General features: G+C 34.9%; 1 protein-coding gene across 4 annotated transcripts in view; it reads right to left on the bottom strand.

Annotated features, from left to right (window-relative positions):
• Positions 1-19,598, bottom strand: part of CNKSR2 (connector enhancer of kinase suppressor of Ras 2) — a 281,248-nt gene that overhangs the window by 174,867 nt on the left and 86,783 nt on the right. For all 4 annotated transcript variants that reach the window (XM_068962234.1, XM_068962233.1, XM_068962231.1 and 1 more), the window contains exon 4: positions 17,768-17,855. In XM_068962234.1, coding sequence (XP_068818335.1) covers positions 17,768-17,855 — 88 coding nt within the window. The remainder of the gene's footprint in view (positions 1-17,767; positions 17,856-19,598) is intronic.

The raw sequence follows: 19,598 nt of genomic DNA on the forward strand, positions 1-19,598 counted from the left end.
GAACTCTTTACCGCTGAGCCACCAGAGAAGCCTGGAAAAGCCATTTACCAAGAAACAAAAAAACAGAAAAAGCAATATCTGGGAAGAAAACATGAAGGGATTTAATTCCCAGTCATTAACCAGATCCTTCATTTTTTTCCCCTTCAGCAAAGGGCAGAGTCCAGTCTACTACGACATCTACAGTAGCCCACAGTACAATAACACCAATTCTCTCTGTAGGACAAAATACAGAAGAGCATGAAAAATGAATTTCAAGTACCCATCACATAGTTTTGTGGGCACAGAGAAAGCAGTGCCAATGATAAATGATTTGCAATGGATGAAAGATAAAAGTTCAAACTAAATTAGGTTCATCAGAGACTGAAACTGACTGAGTACTTCAAGTGAAAAGAAGAATGTCCACGGTGAATGGACAGGCATTAACATCCTTCCTGAATATGTTATCAAAATGCCATAGTTTAATTCTCATTTCAGATAAATGTCCTTGGCAAACAAGGCAGAAGTATAATAACCCAACAATTACTTCCTTGGCAGTCCCTTCACCATTGTGACCGACTCAATGATCACAAACTTGTTAGTCTTCCTGATGTTATTTCAGAAATGAGAAGAATGTTCATGAAGGATGGGATCTACTGAAATTTTAAAATGACCCATTTTAAAAATTGGCTAAGGTTTTCATTAGGTTAAATATGGTTATGAGTTATAACAAAAAATGCAATAAACCAAGAATAGGAGGAGAATGTGGGTGGGCATGACCTTAGAGACCATCTTAGTCTTTCTGTTGGTGAACATAACTATATTCTTCTGTATCTTGGATCATATTCCTCTCCAAAGTTCTGTTCCAGTTCTCCCACAGGAGTTCATCTAAAATGAAACCACACTTGACTCTAATCACTCATCTTTTACTTGACAATGAAAGACTAATGTTCCAACAGTTGGATGAATGTGGAAACTAATTTTTTAGCATATACAGACTTGGAGGTATAAGCAGAAGTGAGTTTTTTTCAGCATCTAAGTGGCTCTCCAACAAATCCAAAAACCATCAAGGCAAATCCAACAAATCCAAAATGGTCCTGAAAGGCCAATCAGATAACTCTAACTGTATGCATTTTATGTTTCTATCAGTGATCTTAATTTTTGGTCTTTCCCATTAGACTGTCAATATTTTCAAAAAAAGGAACCCTATATTCAACTGCACTCTCTCTTTAATATCTCCAGAGGCTCTGTATATGCTATAAATGTGAATTCATCAGTTATGATTATTTTATTCCATTGAGTCTCTATTTTCATATTCCATAGTAAGTATTTAACATTGGTTTTATAGCTTAGGTATAAAAACAAAACTTTAAAGTCATATGTTAAAACCAAAACTAATTGCTAAATAAACGAGCATGGTACACTTAGCTTCTTCACACTCCTATTTTGTAAAAAAAGACTGAGTTTCACAGTTTTAAAATCATTTAAAATATGAATTTGGTATTAGACTTCAATTTGCATGATCTCAGCAGATATTTTCAACAAAAATAATTGGGGCTTTCTCAGCACAAAGATTAGCATTATGTAAAAGATAGCAAGAATTTTATATTTATTCAATGAAGCTAAAATTTCTTTGTAATAATAAGTCTCTTTAGCTTCCAGATGTTCAAGTTACTCACTATAATGACCATCTAATATATCACAAGGGCTTCGTGGTAGCTCAGCTGGTAAAGAATCTGCTTGTAGTGCAGGTAGACCCTGGTTCAATTCGTGGGTAGGGAAGATCTGCTGGAGAAGGGATAAGCTACCCACTCCAGTCTTCTTGGGCTTTCCTGGTGACTCAGATGGTAAAGAATCCACCCGCAATGAGCAAGTTCAGTTCAGTCGCTCAGTGGTGTCCGACCCTTTGCAACCCCATGAATCGCAGCAGGCCAGGCCTCTCTGTCCATCACCAACTCCCGGAGTCCACTCAAACTCATGTGCATCAAGTCGGTGATGCCATCCAGCCATCTCATCCTCTGTCGACCCCTTCTCCTCCTCCCCCAATCCCTCCCAGCATCAGGGTCTTTTCCAATGAGTCAACTCTTCGCATGAGGTGGCCAAGGTATTGGGAGTTTCAGCTTTAGCATCATTCCTTCCAAAGAAATCTCAGGGCTGATCTCCTTCAGAATGGACTGGTTGGATCTCCTTGCAGTCCAAGGGACTCTCAAGAGTCTTCTCCAACACCACAGTTCAAAAGCATCAATTCTTCGGCACTAAGCTTTCTTCACAGTCCAACTCTCACATCCATACATGACTACTGACAAAACCATAGCCTTGACTAGACAGACCTCTGTTGGCAAAGTAATATCTCTGCTTTTGAATATGCTATCTAGGCTGGTCATAACTTTCCTTCCAAGGAGTAAGCGCCTTTTAATTTCATGGCTGCAATCACCATCTGCAGTGGTTTTGAAGCTCCAAAAAATAAAGTCTGGCACTGTTTCCACTGTTTCCCCATATATTTCCCATGAAGTGATGGGACCAGATGCTATGCAAGACTTGGGTTTAATCTCTGGGTTGGGAAAATCCCTTGGGGGAGGGTATGGTAACCCACTCTGGTATTCTTGCCTAGAAAATGGAAAGAAAATCTATAGTGTCTAAAATTGGGAGAGAATTTTTCCCTTGTGATAAATCCAACTGAAGAGTTCAAGCACAGATTAATACCACACCCCACTGGAAATAAAGCTATCAATTAAACATTAATTCTTTACTTCAAGACCATACATCTGACTGCCAGAAAATAAATGGAAGTTATAATATATGTGAACAAATTCCAAGTATTAGTTTAAAAAATTCCTTAAGCTCATGCATCTTTGCCCTATTTACCTGCTTAGATTGCCCTTTCATAGACAAAATGGAACCTTTTCTTTTAGTAACTACGTCCAACATTTGAAAAAGTGACATCTACCCAAGCATTCAATAAATATTTTTAGATCAATGATGATGATATTTAAATCATAACAAATACTAAATTGTTCAAGTAATAATACTAGCTTATGCCTAGGCTGAACATTGTACACCCTCAAAATAGATACTACATGGAATCAGTATCCATTTGGCGTTTCCTAGTCATAACACTGAGAGATTATCGGGTAGAATTTTATGCTTTGAAAAATTTCAAATGTCTCCCCCTCTCACCAGTCTCCCCTTCCCACCAAACTTCCCACCCTATATTCCAGTAGACTATACTTCAAATACCAAGAAACACACACATGCATACAAACATGCATACACATGCATTGAGGGAAAAGAAGAAATTCTTCAAATTCAACCTTTACCAAGCTGTTTTCTTGATATTCAAAATTTTAGCACCTAGTTTTACTGCCTCTTTCCTTATATTCAAACAAACATTGTTGTCCTTAAAATTCTAGTAAATGCTATACTGAAATTCTTTACAGGTTCAATACTGTAGCAGATTTGTATTATAATTTCTAAATATATACTTTCTTTTCTTAAGGGAAAAGTAAATTTCCTGGACCCACCAATGTTGGCCATGGACCTATGGTTTATTTTGTTCAACAAAATGTGAGTTGAAGTGCTATGTCTTATTTCCATGCAGAAACTTTTAAGTACCAGTTCATAGTTCACCAGGCTCTCTTTTCCCTGTGCAAGCAGTATTCAAGAAGAGGCTAGTCTGAGCTGTGAAATGAAGAGGATGTGGAGAAGAGCTAAAGCAACCCAGGATGGACATGGAACATGAGCACTGGACATGAGCATTATTAAAAGCCACTAACATTTTCAGGTTGTTACCACAGCATAATCAACCTTATCTTGACTGATAAAATCCTCCATCAAATAAAAAGGGGAAAAAAACAGAACACTCACTCAAATGAAGACCTAACCAGCATAGAGTTTAATGCAATAACTATTTCATCAATTTTACAGGTTGTACTTCTTCATTTCAGGAAATATGAGGTGCTATGTCACTCCTCGCAGAATGTAAGTCACAATTAACCTCAGATTACGTTCTACTACCTTCATGCAAATCTAGTCTTTTCCCATCTTGTACTTTAGAGAATTTTTACCTCATTTTTTTGCAGTTTGATTTATGCTCACTTGTCCTAATTACTTAATTCTGACCGGTTCTTCAACCTGTCCCTGTTGATTACAATTTCAATCCATTATTTTACTTGTGTCAGGGTCTAACTTTTTATGAATTACCTATGTAACATCAGTGGTTATTCTGACCCAACTCAAGAGGCCATGGTTATTAAAAACTACATCAGCAGTTGGGCAAAATATCTCAGAAAAACAGTGCCTTTTGTAAGTAATTAACCTCCAATTAAAATTAATTTATATAAAAAATAAAAAAAATAAAAAGAGCAGTTCTATATTTTCTTTGATTTCTTGCTTTCATCTAAGGTAGGTATGAAATCTGTGTCACAGATTTTGTGTAATGATTCAACTATATAATCCAAATAAGGCATAATATGGTTTATAAAAATGCTAAAATATTACTATTCCTTCTTGTTTTAGTAGGTCTAGTTTCTACCTCTGTCTGTTGATACCACATTAGTTTCTAGCATGGGTTCTCCCACTATTATGAATGCACAATGACCATTTTTGTTAATAACATATATATCTGATGTTTTGAAGAACAAGTCTAATCCTTTTGGAAATGCATTTATGACCCAAATAAACTATGAACTAATAGCAACAGTTGTATATTCAAAACTTCAGCCTGTTTTATAAAAGTGTGGGCTCTGGGCTGATAGCACCTATAAATAGTTGGACCTCCTGATCCATTGTTCTCAACCATTCATACCGTAGTGAAGTGCAAGAAATCTACATTTTTAACAAGCTTCCCTGGGTGAATCATAGTCCTTGGACTAACCATTGGGAGGCACTGTTCTTGATCACATACATTTTCTTCCTACCTCACGTTCATCTCATTAAAGCAGTGTGACTACATCACAGTGGTTATCAACTTTGGCTCTATGTTAGAATCAACTGAGGCATCATTTAAAAAAAAAAAAACTGATTACAACCCTACCAAGAGAGTCTAATTTAATAGATCTTGGATGGGACCCAATATCTGTGTTTTTAAATAAAAAGCCTTTTACTCCATTCCAAGGTGAAGCCAAACTTGAGAAACAATGAGCAGGAAGTATTACAAACCATGTCAAAGCAGCTGGACCTAAGTCCTGGTCATGTCACTAACTGACCATGTCACTGGCCCTCTCTAAAATTCCATTTATCCATTGACAAAATTGAGATAATGATATATAGTCTACCTATTTCACCTGATTATTGTGAGGGATAAATCTGCTAAGTCCTAAAAGCATTTTGCCAACCTCAAAACAGAAATAACACCATTGCCTGCCTATTATACTTTATATAGCCCTTTTTTCTTGCTAATAATTTTGTCATAAGATATAGGATTTATCCAGATGACATGGCTTGAGGGAGGGGTTATAAAGGTGAACTGAAGAGCCAAGGGCAGAATACATTTCAATTTTAAAAAGCAGGTAGGGAGATAGGACAGGAAAGTATTCATGCAGATAGTTTAAATGGGAAGAACCAGGAAGCCTAGTGAGATATTTAGTTGGGTATGGAGGGCTGTGGGAAACAGTGAAACATTAAAAGGGAAATTAATAATTACAGTATTAATAACTGCCGCTTAGTGCTAGGGTAGACATTTCAAAAGGATTAAAAAACTTTGCAGATAGCACTTAACTAAGAGCAAGATACACAACAAAATATTTACAGAATCAGAACCAGTAATTTACCTAATCAAACCTTTTGATTTTTCCCTTTAGATACTTTGATAACTACTGCTTTGACAGTGCATAGTCCAATAATATCATGTTCTATATTCTTTTATGGCTCAGGTTTTCAAATTTGCTATCAGATCAAAAAATGGAATTTTTAAGCTACAAAAGCATTCTAAATGTTACTCGGAAATGTATACATGGATTTATTTGGGGAGGGTGGGAAGCAGAATGGACAGCAGTAATAGGAACTTTTTTTAGCTTCCAAACCAACCCTCCCCTCCAAGTTTCTGATTCCTATCCACTATAATTTTTAATTCACCAGCTTATTCCCAGTTTCACAAGGAGACAAGTGCCATTAACACTGTTCCCGTCCTGCCCCCACCCAACTCATCTCCCTGGAGTTACAAGCATTAAAAGGAGAAGAAACAGAAGCAGCCTCAAAATATTCTTTAATTTATTTTTAATTGGATAATTGCTTTACAATGTTATGTCGGTTTCAGCCGTACAATGATGTGAATCAGCCATAAACATACAAATGCATACCTCCGTAGGCCAGCCCTAAGCATACCTCCCTCTTAAACCTTCCTCCCACCCCCACTCCCATCCCACCCCTGTAGGCTGTCACAGAACACCAGCTAAGCTCCCTGTGTTATATAGCGACTTCCCACTAGCTACCTATTTTACACATGGTAATGTATATGTTTCAATGCTACTTTCTCAATTTGTCCCACCCTCTCCTTCCCCCATCGTGGCCACAAGCCTGTTCTCTATGTCTGTACCTCTATTCCTGCCATATAAATAGGTTCATCAGTACTATTTCTCTAGATTCCATATATATGCATTAATATACTGTATTTGCTTTTCTCTTTCTGACTTACTTCACTCTGTTTAACAGGCTCATGCACCTCACTACAACTGACTCAAATCCGTTCCTTTATATGGCTGAGTAACATTCCAGTATATATATATTTATATATCTATCAATGGACATATAGGTTGCTTCCATGTCCTGGCCATTGTAAATAGTGCTGCTATGAACACTGGGGTACGTGTATCTTTTTGAATTATGGTTTTCTCAGGGTATATGCCCAGTGGTAGGGCTGTGGGATCATATGGTAGTATTATTCCTAGATTTTTAAGTAATCTCCATACTGTTCACCACAGTCAGTCTTAAAATATTAAGGTCTATATCTGTAATAAACATGACATACCTGGATTTTATCAATTTTGAAAAAAGAAACCAGCATTTTGTTTAGTTCTTTCTCAGGTTTTCATCAGCCTCAGAACTAGTTACAGTGATTACATTTAAAATCCTGTAACCCATTTTTCGGTGAAATTTTAAAGAGAAAATGAATCTTTTCATTTTTTCAACATTTATTTGCCTGGCACTGGAGACACTCAGGTGCAAAAAAGCAGAAAAGTTGCCTTTACCAAGTCTCTTACAGCAAATCTTTTCTTAAATGAATTAGTATTACATTTGGCTTGATTCTTTAAAAAGAATCACCACAGTAGATTACAAATGGGAGCACACCAAGGATTCTCTTCTGAAAACCTGGCCACTTAAAAGGGTTAAGAATCGTGTAATCCCCTTTTCTATTTCCTTATATATAACAGAGCAATAATGCTAAATGTTCTATCTTCTTTGGGAGAATATTTTAAAAGCCTCTTGAAAGGTGAACTGTATAAGATGACAGTATGACAAAATGTAGTAATTCAGAAAATAGGAAGGCAATTAAAGTATATTACATAAATAAGCAATAAAACTTTGAGAAAAGGATGTGGTACATTTCTAAAGATGAGCATGTGTATACTGTATAATCCAGCAATTATCCTCCTACATACATAGTTAAATGTAAGTATATATTCAAATATTCACGGTCAGGAAAATGAATAAACACTGAAGTATATACATATAATTAAGTATTATATGTATTGAAAGTGAAAGAACTACAGTCACTAAACAAAACATGAATTAGTTCAGAATACACTATCAAATAAAAAAGTAATATGCAAAGTGATACTATTTGTACAAAGCTCAAAGTCAAGCTTAACTAAATGAAATGTTTATAAACTGTATGAAATTACAGAAAAAAAAAAAGAAATAATAAACACCCTTAGACGAGGCAGGGTAACGAGAAGAGCACAATTATAACTAAGACAATATTGGGAATGTTATAGCTATTAAATGGCCAATTTAAGAGTATTTATCTTTATGCCTCACAACATATATATGACATGAATTTCTTTAGGTTTTTAAATTTAAGTTTAATTATTTTAATTGCAGGCTAATTACTTTACAATATTGTATTGGTTTTGTGGGTATATATAACATAAATTTTAAAATATAATAGTGAGAAAACAAATGTCTGAAAAATAGTATCTTGTTATTTACTACCTAAAAGAATTTGATTAGTATACTAATGGCACCAAGCATCCATTTCTTCTGATATTATTAATGATGATACTATTGAATATCTACATCTTTAAAAGTATCTTGGTAAGACGCTCAGATAATATGCAACACAGTCTAGGTTTGTAAAATAAACCTGTAAAAACAATCTATTTCATTTTATATGTTTTAAAGTTTTTTTTTTTTTACAAAGTGTCAGAAAGCTGGAAGAATAAAAATTATGTCCAATATTCTAAATAGTACTTTCCTAAAGTCTTATTAGCACGTAATAATTTCATCACTTATTTACTTTTTGTTCTGAGCCTTCAGAAAATTTGCAGCTATCAATAATCATTTTTTAAACATCAAGAATTTATATCTATTCTGATTATAATGTTATATTCCAGGCCTTAAAGGGATACAGGCACATACATAGAATATAATCTCAGCTTTGCAAATTTTATAAATTTTTGGTTTCATATTTGTTTTCAGGAAAAACATTCCTCAAGCTATCTGGGTACTATGCTTAATAGTTGTATTATCTACTATCTGATTTATTATATATTAAGATCATAAAGAAAAGTTTAAAAAGATAATGGTTTGCTTCTCATTGTCAGCTAAAACAACTGAAGAAAACTTAAAGGAGTGAATAATGAACTAAAATATATTCCTTAAATATAAAATAAAAAAGAATCATCTTTCATATTGCCTTTAACAGGTATGCTAAGTAATGCAATTCATATTGTTTAAAAATTACATATAAAGTTTGTCCTGGTTTTTGGTCTGAAATGTCCCAGTTTCAAATCCCAAGAGCCAAGTCCAGTTTTCAGGTCACCTAGAATGTCTGTTTCAAGAAGGCTTAACCACTAACCCTTAGAATACAGCAAAAATAATATTGAAAGCCATGTTTGAGATGAATGATAGTCTACCTTGGCTGAGCTTTCATATGGTTTAATACTTACTACATGAACCATAAAATATGTAGCCTGCCTACCCCAGTATACATGTACTCACTACTACTTGAATCTTGATATCCCTTTTAGAACACAAACTCTGTATAACTTACTATTATACACTAGCCTTTTACCTTTACCTGTTTTGAATTTTCTATTTTCAACTCTAGGTTACTTGAATATGTGGATAGGGAGGGCAAATTCACAAATAATCAAAATTAATTTCTGTATTCCATTTGAACATGGACATTTCATAATATCATTCAGAATATGAAGCATAGTTATCAATCGCCTTAAATGCTAAAAAACATCTGAAATTAAACCAAAATCCTTTTTTAAAAAAATCACTCATTTTACGTATAAAGAAGACTTTAAATGGGAATGTATAATGTTAAGACTAACAATAAAACTTATCACCCCTATAAAAAAAAAAAAAATCACTCATTTCAGAACCAGGTCTTTCTTCATTGCCACTCAATACCAAAAGTAAGCAGAGAAACACTCCTTTAAATTTTGTGTGAAACAACAAACTGACTTGAGGGTTTCCAAAGATCTTTTGCTATACAAGATAACTAAAATTGCTGTTTATTAAGCTCCCACTAAAATGCCAGATCATGAACTAGATCAATTTCCAATATTCACCGAAATTCACCTATAATAATCCAACAAAGTGATCCACCTTATAGATGAAGACAAAATTATGATATGAAGTAATTTGCTAAAGTTCATACTGTTTGTAAAAAGCAGAGCCATGATGAATTCATATCTGCTGCTGCTGCTAAGTCACTTCAGTCGTGTCCGACTCTTCACGACCCCATAGACGGCAGCCCACCAGGCACCCCAGTCCCTGGGATTCTCCAGGCAAGAACACTGGAGAGGGTTGCCATTGCCTTCTCCAATGCATGAAAGTGAAAAGTGAAAGTGAAGTCACTCAGTCGTGTCCGACCCTCAGCAACCCCATGGGCTGCAGCCTTCCAGGCCCCTCCGTCCATGGGATTTTCCAGGCAAGAGTACTGGAGTGGGGTGCCATTGCATTCTCCAGAATTCATATCTACTTTATGTCAAAGCCCACTATACTATTTTGCCATAAAATAAAAGAGTAAATAATATAAAAGGTCAACTAGGAAGGTAAAGGAGGTAATACTCATATGGATAAAATATAATGAAGTTAAACATGATAGCTATTGTCAATAAACTTACAGGCCAAATTTTTTTGTATAACCTTAATAAAACATTAAAAATCACTTCTAAGCCTATTTTTACAAAATTCCATAATCTTTTAAGTTTTTTTAGTATTTACAAATACATGCCCTAACAATTTAAACCATAAATACCAATTCAATTAAGTCCTTAAAAGGCTCTTATTTTCTCCTGGGAATTTACCTTGAGTAAATAGCAACTGGATTAAGATAAAACAAGTTAGATTAAATTCAAGCATGCATTCTTTTCAGAAAGGATTATATACTCAATATATTCACATACATCTTTATTTAAAAATGTATACTTTAGAAGAATTCATAAGTAGTTTACGGATTTGTATTTAAAACAATGTAAAGGTAACAAAATTGATTAGAGAGTATACACACATAATTTAGAGGAAGATGTCCATCAAAAAGAAATATTACTAATGTTGACTTCTGAAGATGATTTTTCCATTTTCTTGAATGAAGATTTAGAAAAAAAAGAAAATGAATTAGATAGGTAAATATGGGGGAAAATACCAAACAAATGAACTGGCAGAAAGTCAGAATAACAACTTAATTAAAAGACACTTATTATCAGTTCAGTCGCTCAGTCGTGTGTGACTCTTTGCGACCCCATGAATCGCAGCACGCCAGGCCTCCATGTCTATCACCAACTCCTGGAGTTCACTCAGACTCACGTCCATCGAGTCAGTGATGCCATCCAGCCATCTCATTCTCTGTCGTCCCCTTCTCCTCCTGTCCCCAATCCCTCCCAGCATCAGAGTCTTTTCCAATGAGTCAACTCTTCTCATGAGGTGGCCAAAGTACTGGAGTTTCAGCATTAGCATCAGTCCTTCCAAAGAACACCCAGGGCTGATCTCCTTCAGAATGGACTGGTTGGATCTCCTTGCAGTCCAAGGGACTCTCAAGAGTCTTCTCCAACACCACAGTTCAAAAGCATCAATTCTTCGGCGCCCAGCTTTCTTCACAGTTCAACTCTCACATCCATACATGACTACTGGAAAAACCATAGCCTTGACTAGACGGACCTTTGTTGGCAAAGTAATGTCTCTGCTTTTCAATATGCTATCTAGGTTGGTCATAACTTTCTTTCCAAGGAGTAAGTCTTTTAATTTCATGGCTGCAGTCACCGTCCGCAGTGATTTTGGAGCCCCCAAAAATAAAGTCTGACACTGTTTCCACTGTTTCCCCATCTATTTCCTATGAAGTGATGGGACCAGATGCCATGATCTTCGTTTTCTGAATGTTGAGCTTTAGGCCAACTTTTTCACTCTCCTCTTTCACTTTCATCAGGAGGCTTTTTAGTTCCTCTTCACTTTCTGCCATAAGGGTGGTGTCATCTACACTTATTATAGGAAAGACCATAGCAGTGGCACAGTTGCTTCTGGTGCTTAAATTGACATGGCAGTAACTATTCTTTAAGGTTTTCTGTATTTTTTAAACTAACAAGTATTACTATCTTATAAACATTTTTAAAGGACAGAAAACCTAATAACTGTGCATAAAATTTTTAAAAAATTATCGCACAATAGTAAGTGAAAAAGACCATTTTCAAAATACTTATGCATATGTATATGCATGAAACAATGGGGCTAAGCCTCAAGTCTCCCAGGACTCATCATTCCCACCCTCTGTCCCTTGCCCCAAGTATTCTAAGTTCCATCAAAGTTGAATCTTGCAAACTGATACTTTTATGACCATTTCTTAACTATATGACAATCTAATTAATCATTTTTTTGTGTTTGAACTGGAAAAATTTTTAGATAGAATAATTTTAGGTTAAGCTGATACCCATTAGAGTAGGCATCATGGCAAGTATTTCAGTGCTGAGAAGTGCGTGGGTACCTGTCTCACTTTTCTGTTTCAGGTGCTAACAGTGCTCTAAATATCTGCAGCTTCAGTTCTTTGTAAGAATTCTTTCCATTTAAGATTTTAAAACCAGTTTCCCTTTTTTCTCAAATGTGTTATTATAATCAGTCTTATGTGGGAAAGAGGTGCTGGGGGAAGAATCTCTTTTAAAGACTTCAACTATAACGGTCTAAACCCATCACAACTGGAAATAAGAAAAACAGATATAGTAAGATTAAATAAATTCTTCCAAACAGAACTTGTTAAAAGAAATGTATCTTTCTCCTTTATTGTTTGCATTACTTAAAATACAAGTAGCTAATATCAAAAGGCACTTTCCACTTACTTTACAGTACACCCCTTTGTGTTAAGAAGGGAAAAAAATCTATTTGTGACAGTTTATTTTTAGATATTGATCATCTCATCTTGCTGCAAAGGGAATAAAAATAATTAAAGTTGAGTGAAAAATAATTTGAAGTACAGCATATTTCAAAGCATAACTATCATCATAACTGTTCAGATGAGATTTCTTGAAAGCCTAGTAATAAATGCATGCCCTAGATATTTTTTTTAATCTACACTTTGCTTATTCAAATTGGCCTCTTTTACTGCCAGCTTAAGTTTAATTCAGTCTTTAGATACTGCATACAAGTCCAAGTGAATGCAATGTTTACTGTGTATTTAATGGCTGAATGAGACCATTAGATGGACACTGACTGTTTGTAAACTACAAAATTTATTTCAAAATATAATAAGTATTCATCTATGCTGTGCTCTTCTATCAAACTTAAGCAGTATTTCTTCAATGTACATAGCATTCTTTTCATATTTTTCTAACTCAAATTTGTTTTAGAAAATTTGAAAAAGACAAAAAAGTAGTCTAAATAAATTAGAATTACCCATATTTTTATCATCAAGAAGCAAACAATTAACTGTTTTATTTCATTATTTTAATTATAATCCTTTAACAGACAAGAGAGCCCAGAAAGACCTTGTATCAAAGATAAGTCATCACATAACAGAAGAAAACAGTAGATTATTTAAGGGATGATTTATAAACATTTATTTCATGACTATAATTAAGTTTCCTCTAAAAATATGTTTTGCTAGCATTATATAAAAGCATATGGTGTTTCTGAAGTTTTGTTCACGTTCATTCTAGCACTGGAAAATGGTTATGAGGATCAGTAATTTTAAGTAATGAATAAACTGAGATGCAAAGTGATGGGTATCTCTGGATATCTCTGGGGTTCTTAATATGAGTAGCAGAGATAGAACTGCAGGTTTTTACACAAGAGGTGAAATAAAAATGAATAATAATTCAAGCATTTAATTCTAGACTTTTCTGGTAGAGCATAAATGAGCACTGCTAAACCATATAAGATAACTGGGGCTCAGGTCAATTTATGTTAACAACTAAGTAATGAGCACACATTGTTCCTGTCTTCAAGGAGATAACAATCTAAGGGAAGAAAGGTAAGTATGAGTCACAGCAGAATATAACTGACAAGATATAAAATGCATGTAAAGTAAGAAATTTCCATCTTTGCCCACACAACAAAGAATTAGATCTGAGAAATTAATAAAAAGGACAAAATGGAATCATATAAGATAATCAATGCAGAAAAAAGAACAAAGACCAGACTGGAGACAAAGAAGACAAACAGCAGGGTGGTATATTTAATTTAATCCCAACCACATCAGTTATTATATTAAATATAAATGGTCAAAGTAGGGGGAATATAAACAATTATGAGAAATGGTAAAAATTTCACAAATGAGGTGGTATTCCCTAGAAGCCTTAAAGGATGGGACATGATTTTGGTAGGCAGAGATAAAAAGATATATGGGGAATGTTCTGAGGCGGCCTCAAAACATAAAAAGATGAAGCTACAAGATCTATTTTACCAACAATAACTCATCCACATGAACTAGAGTACAATTAAGATACAAAGGAGAATTAGAGAATAAAATCAAAATTATGTTAGAACCATACTCGGAGTCCTTTGAATTCCGAAGAGAGGAATTTGTAACCAGTTTGGAGATTAGGGGAAAACTGCTGAAAAAGACAGAATCTGAGCAGGGCTTTAGGATGACTAGTCTGAACGTGATCCATTCTATACTTGTAAGTAGATTAAACCAGAATGTCATGAAGATGTGCTTTATTAAGAAATATTTACGTCTAATATTTCCTTTAAGGTACAACAGAAAAGAGTTAAAGTAGATGAATTATGACATCAAGTCAGGTACATACTGGGATGGGGTAGGCAAGGAAAGAACCAAGAACATTCATGTACAGAGAACTTTCTGTTTGGAAACATTTTAAAAGTGACATGTGGAACAGGACATGTGATCGGGAAATGAGGGTGAGATAGAAGGAACAATGACAAACGTTATGAGCTACTGAACTTTAAAAAATAAATAAATAAATGGGTTATATCAGGGCAAAATGTCCTAAGAAGGGCAAGGCATCCTCTTCAAAACAGTGTACAGTGGGTGGAGGGTACAGCAAGTCCCTCTATGTCCTCAGTATACTTGGAGTATTTCAATTATTTGGGGATAATTTCAGTAATTCTGCATTTGTTCAAGACAAAATGTACTTAAAGTTCAAGCTGTAAAAACATCTCTCTCTATTCTACCTAATGTTTCCTGATCTGTAAATAGCAAAACTCAAACCCATTATGCCTTGAAGTAAGCTTCCTAAAGAGAACGTTGAGCCAAATAGTGTAGCTGTTAAAAGGTCCTGTTGTGAGCATGAGCAAGCCTCTGAGGGCAATATCAGAATGGCATATGTTTTCTATGAAGTAGATGTGTATAGCAGGTGTTCATACATTCTGGAAATGAGAACTGCATCACTTGTTACTTAGATGGTAGGTTCTTAAAATAGCGGAATGGGTGGGTTAGTCATATTCTACACAAACTGCACTTCCACCCCTGGACATGCCTCTACAGGAAATTTTAAGTCACTGAAAATCATTTCAGCCATTCTGAATGTAACATCTGAAGGTTATTGTGACAAAATTATGTTCTAGAACCTGTGAATTCTAAACATATAAAACTGTCCATTTTTGACTTCATAGGTAATGTTAAAAGAAATGTAACTTTTTAAAAGATGAGTTTGTTTAAATCTAATAACATAAGATTATTTTAATATAGGAAAAAATTAGGTATGAATGAATTCAGTGAAAATGAATACACCTGATTCTCCTTCAATATTTTCAAGAAAACTTTTCAAAGTTGCCATTTAGAAGAATTGCAGTCTTTGTTTACAAGGCAACAATGGGCCAGTTACTCAAAAGTTAACCTTAAACTGGCTATCTAGATTCAGATGTTTAAAAGAGATATAAGAAATTAAAAACACCCACTTTCTGTCATAAGTATGCATGGAAATTACACTATTTTAGAAGGTGACATTAGATGGACTGCATTCTCAAAGAACTGACAATAATTATGAGTTTCTCATGTATAAAAGTTAAAAAAAAACTCTTAATTCTCCCATTTAATTCCACAGTATTTGAATTGTCTTGGGTCTCATGCATAAATGAAAACACTAAGAAATACATATAATATGATTATCACAGATCTTGTCATGTAGCAGACAATAATCATTTGCAAATTATTATATGTATATAATTATATACATAAAATGCAAAACAAGGATTATTCGCATATAGATTACTCCTAACGCATACCCAATATACTATGAACGATTATCATAGAAATACTGTATAGCAAGTACCCTTAAAGCAGAGAAAATTGTTTTCATAGTAAAAGAGAAGAAACTAATAGTCTGCTATCCATATCTCAAGTCTCTGGTCAAGTTTAATGGCTTTAAAAGTCACTTTAGAAAACATTTTTTTGAAGCAATGTCACTGATAATACAGAACTACAGGAAAAATTATCCATAGACTATACTGCTGCTTTTTCATTCCTATGCCCTAGAACAGTGTATGAGAACCAGAATCACCTGAAAAACTAGTAAACATTCAGATTCCTGGGCATTCCCCACAGTAAATTTGGGAGTGTGTGCCAAGAATCTGAATTTCTAACAAGTTTCTTTGTGATAATGCCACTAGTCCATGAACCACGCTGGACACACTGGACTAGCACAGCTCTAGAACACAAGTCAGCAAACTGTGGCCCAGGGTTGAATTTAACCTGCTGCATGTTTTTGTAACACAAGTTTTATTGGCGCACAGCTATGCCCATTTATTTCACATACACACTGTCTGTGGCTGCTTTTGCAGACTAACAGCAGAACTGAGCAGTTGGATCAAACACCATATAGCCTATATCATAAAGCCTCCAAAATCTTAAATACTATTTGGCCTTTCACAGTAAACATTTGCTGACTCTCACCCTCAAATGCCACTCTCCTCCCTATTATCCAGAAATCTTTGACATTCAGAAATAAAATTCACTGATATCAAATATGAAGACATGTACAATAGTATTTCAAAGCTCATAAAATATTTATCATCTTCATCAATGTCTGTGACTAATAGCAATGAGTTACTGACTTTCTTACTGCTATGACAGAATGATGAATGTCTCTTATATTCCACAATTAAAAGTCACAAACTTAACTCTCCTTTCTATAGACCTGCAGTTTCAGAGAAATGGCGCTAATAAAATCTATATAGTACAACAGAAAATATACTTGAAACATTAAAATTTGTACTGATAAAATTTCTTATTTGAGAAAATGTAGGCAATATAGGAAATTCTTAATTATCCTTGGTAATAAACACAGGGAGTAGAAGGATAAGTTAAATCATTAATTTCCTCAATAATCTTCTGTATCATCACATTTTATCCTGCTTTACCTATTTCTGCATCACTGGATAGGTTAACAAATAATGAGAAAGTAGCAGCAGCATTATGTTGACATCAGGCTTCTACAGAGTGGTGCGTGCTGGCCTTACACCTCTCAGGTATGTTTTGCTAGATTTAAACAGATTTTTGCAGTATATGTACTAGTCAATTCCTTCCTCTACCATTTCTTCATATCTTGTGACAGGATATTTGTATAAGCTGCTGCACTCCTGGACACATTTAATTTGGTGGTCCCTGGTTTAAATAATATTCAAAGTAAAAAAACTGGGTCATGTAAACAGATCACTTAAATGGTAAGTATAATTAAAGGCTATTATGTATATTTATTATGTATACCTATATAAATAAAACTGTAGTTAGTTGTATTAATAAGGAACTAATGGCATCTTAGAGCAAAAGTCTCAGATTGCTATCCAAATGGGGCAATTTAATTTTGTGAAAGCCAATATAGTTTATTCATCCCCACTAAAAGTGTAAGACTAACAGCCTCAATTATTATTGATATAATACTGTCTCTAGAGGTTCAGGTTACTTTTACATCTACTGATAAATAAAACCCTTGTTTACTGGGCTATTATATGCACAGTTGTCCAATGAATTATGTATTTGATTTCTAATGAACCATTTGCCTTTGAATGAGAAAAATCCCAAATCAGTATTTTATAAACGCTTGCTAAATAGGCAAAACCAGTACAATATTATAAAGTAATTAGCCTCCAATTAAAATAAATAAATTTATATTAAAAAGAATATGATACTAATAAATTAAGGAAATTTTAATTTTGAGGAAATTTTGCCAGTTAATACCTGTTGCACGATTGTTGTTAATTCCAAGCAGAGCTGTATGACATTATTCCTTGTAACTGAATAGTCTGTGACAGCAGCAAATGGTGATCTATAAAGGGAAAAGGAAAACTGTGATTAATTGGAACAGCTTTCGAAAGGTCTCCAAATACAACTGTGTAAAATAAGGTTTTGAATAATGTGAAATGAATTGTTCTTAAGATTACATAGTGATAAAAATATTCAGAAGGTACTTAAGGAAAAAAAATTTTAGAGAAATGCTTGGAAGAGAATTAAATACAAGAAACAATGCTTGCTTTCCATTATACTACTCTCTCTTTTTTAGTTCTTAATACTTAAAAGTTCTCTGGTACTCACAAAGGCTCTTTACTACATCTAAAATAAAACAAAAAAACGGCATACTTAAGCAAAGACATTTTGGGTTATTTTCAAATGAAGCTAACATTGTTGATTCCAGTATCATCTAGAAATAGTCACAATCTAGAGCTTAGTCTCATGACAGCTATCACTTACTGAGGACTTACTATGTGCCAGTTACTCTTCTAACTGCTTTACATGTACTAAATAATTGTTACAACTCTTATAGGCACTATTATTGTTGTTTGCTTAGTCACTAAGTCATGTTCGACTCTTTGGGACCCCATGGACTGTAGCCCACAAGGGTCCTCTGTTCATGGGATTTCCCAGGAATACTGGAGTGGGTTGCTATTTCCTTTTCCAAGACACTATTATTTACACCCATTCTACATATGAGACACCTGAGGTACAGCAAGCTTAAGTGAAAACTAGTAAGCAGTGAAGCTAGTATTCAAACAGAAGAAGGCTGACTCCCAGATTCCACACCCCAGAGGTAAACACTGATATACCAACTGCTGTGAGTTTGAGTAGCTTTTCACTTGTACTAAACTAATGGCTTCTGTCACTTCACATCCTTTATCAAACAGTTTGGCATACAAATAATATATATTCGTACAAGGCTTTGCTGGAGGGCCGTGAAGAGATATCCCACGCCCAAGGTAAGAGAAACCTAAGTAAGATGGTAGGCGTTGCAAGAGGGCATCAGAGGGCAGACACACTGAAACCATAATCACAGAAAACTAGTCAATCTAATCACACTAGGACCACAGCCTTGTCTAACTCAATGAAGCTAAGCCATGCCTGCGGGGCCACCCAAGACGGGCGGGTCATGGTGGAGAGGCCTGACAGAATGTGGTCCACTGGAGAAGGGAATGGCAAACCACTTCAGTATTCTTGCCTTGAGAACCCCATGAACAGTATGAAAAGGCAAAATGATAGGATATTGAAAGAGGAACTCCCCAGGTCAGTAGGTGCCCAATATGCTACTGGAGATCAGTGGAGAAATAACTCCAGAAAGAATGAAGGGATGGAGCCAAAGCAAAAACAATGCCCAGCTGTGGATGTGACTGGTGATAGAAGCAAGGTCTGATGCTGTAAAGAGCAATATTGCATAGGAACCTGGAATGTCAGGTCCATGAATCAAGGCAAACTGGAAGTGGTCAAACAAGAGATGGCAAGAGTGAATGTCGACATTCTAGGAATCAGCGAACCAAAATGGACTGGAATGGGGGAATTTAACTCAGATGACCATTGTATCTATTACTGTGAGCAGGAATCCCTCAGAAGAAATGGAGTAGCCATCATGGTCAACAAAAGAGTCCGAAATGCAGTACTTGGATGCAATCTCAAAAACGACAGAATGATCTTTGTTCGTTTCCAAGGCAAACCATTCAATATGGCAGTAATCCAAGTCTATGCCCCAACCAGTAACGCTGAAGAAGTTGAAGTTGAACAGTTCTATGAAGACCTACAAGAC

This window comes from Capricornis sumatraensis, chromosome X, assembly GCF_032405125.1.
Source record: "Capricornis sumatraensis isolate serow.1 chromosome X, serow.2, whole genome shotgun sequence".
Taxonomy (NCBI): Eukaryota; Metazoa; Chordata; class Mammalia; order Artiodactyla; family Bovidae; genus Capricornis; species Capricornis sumatraensis.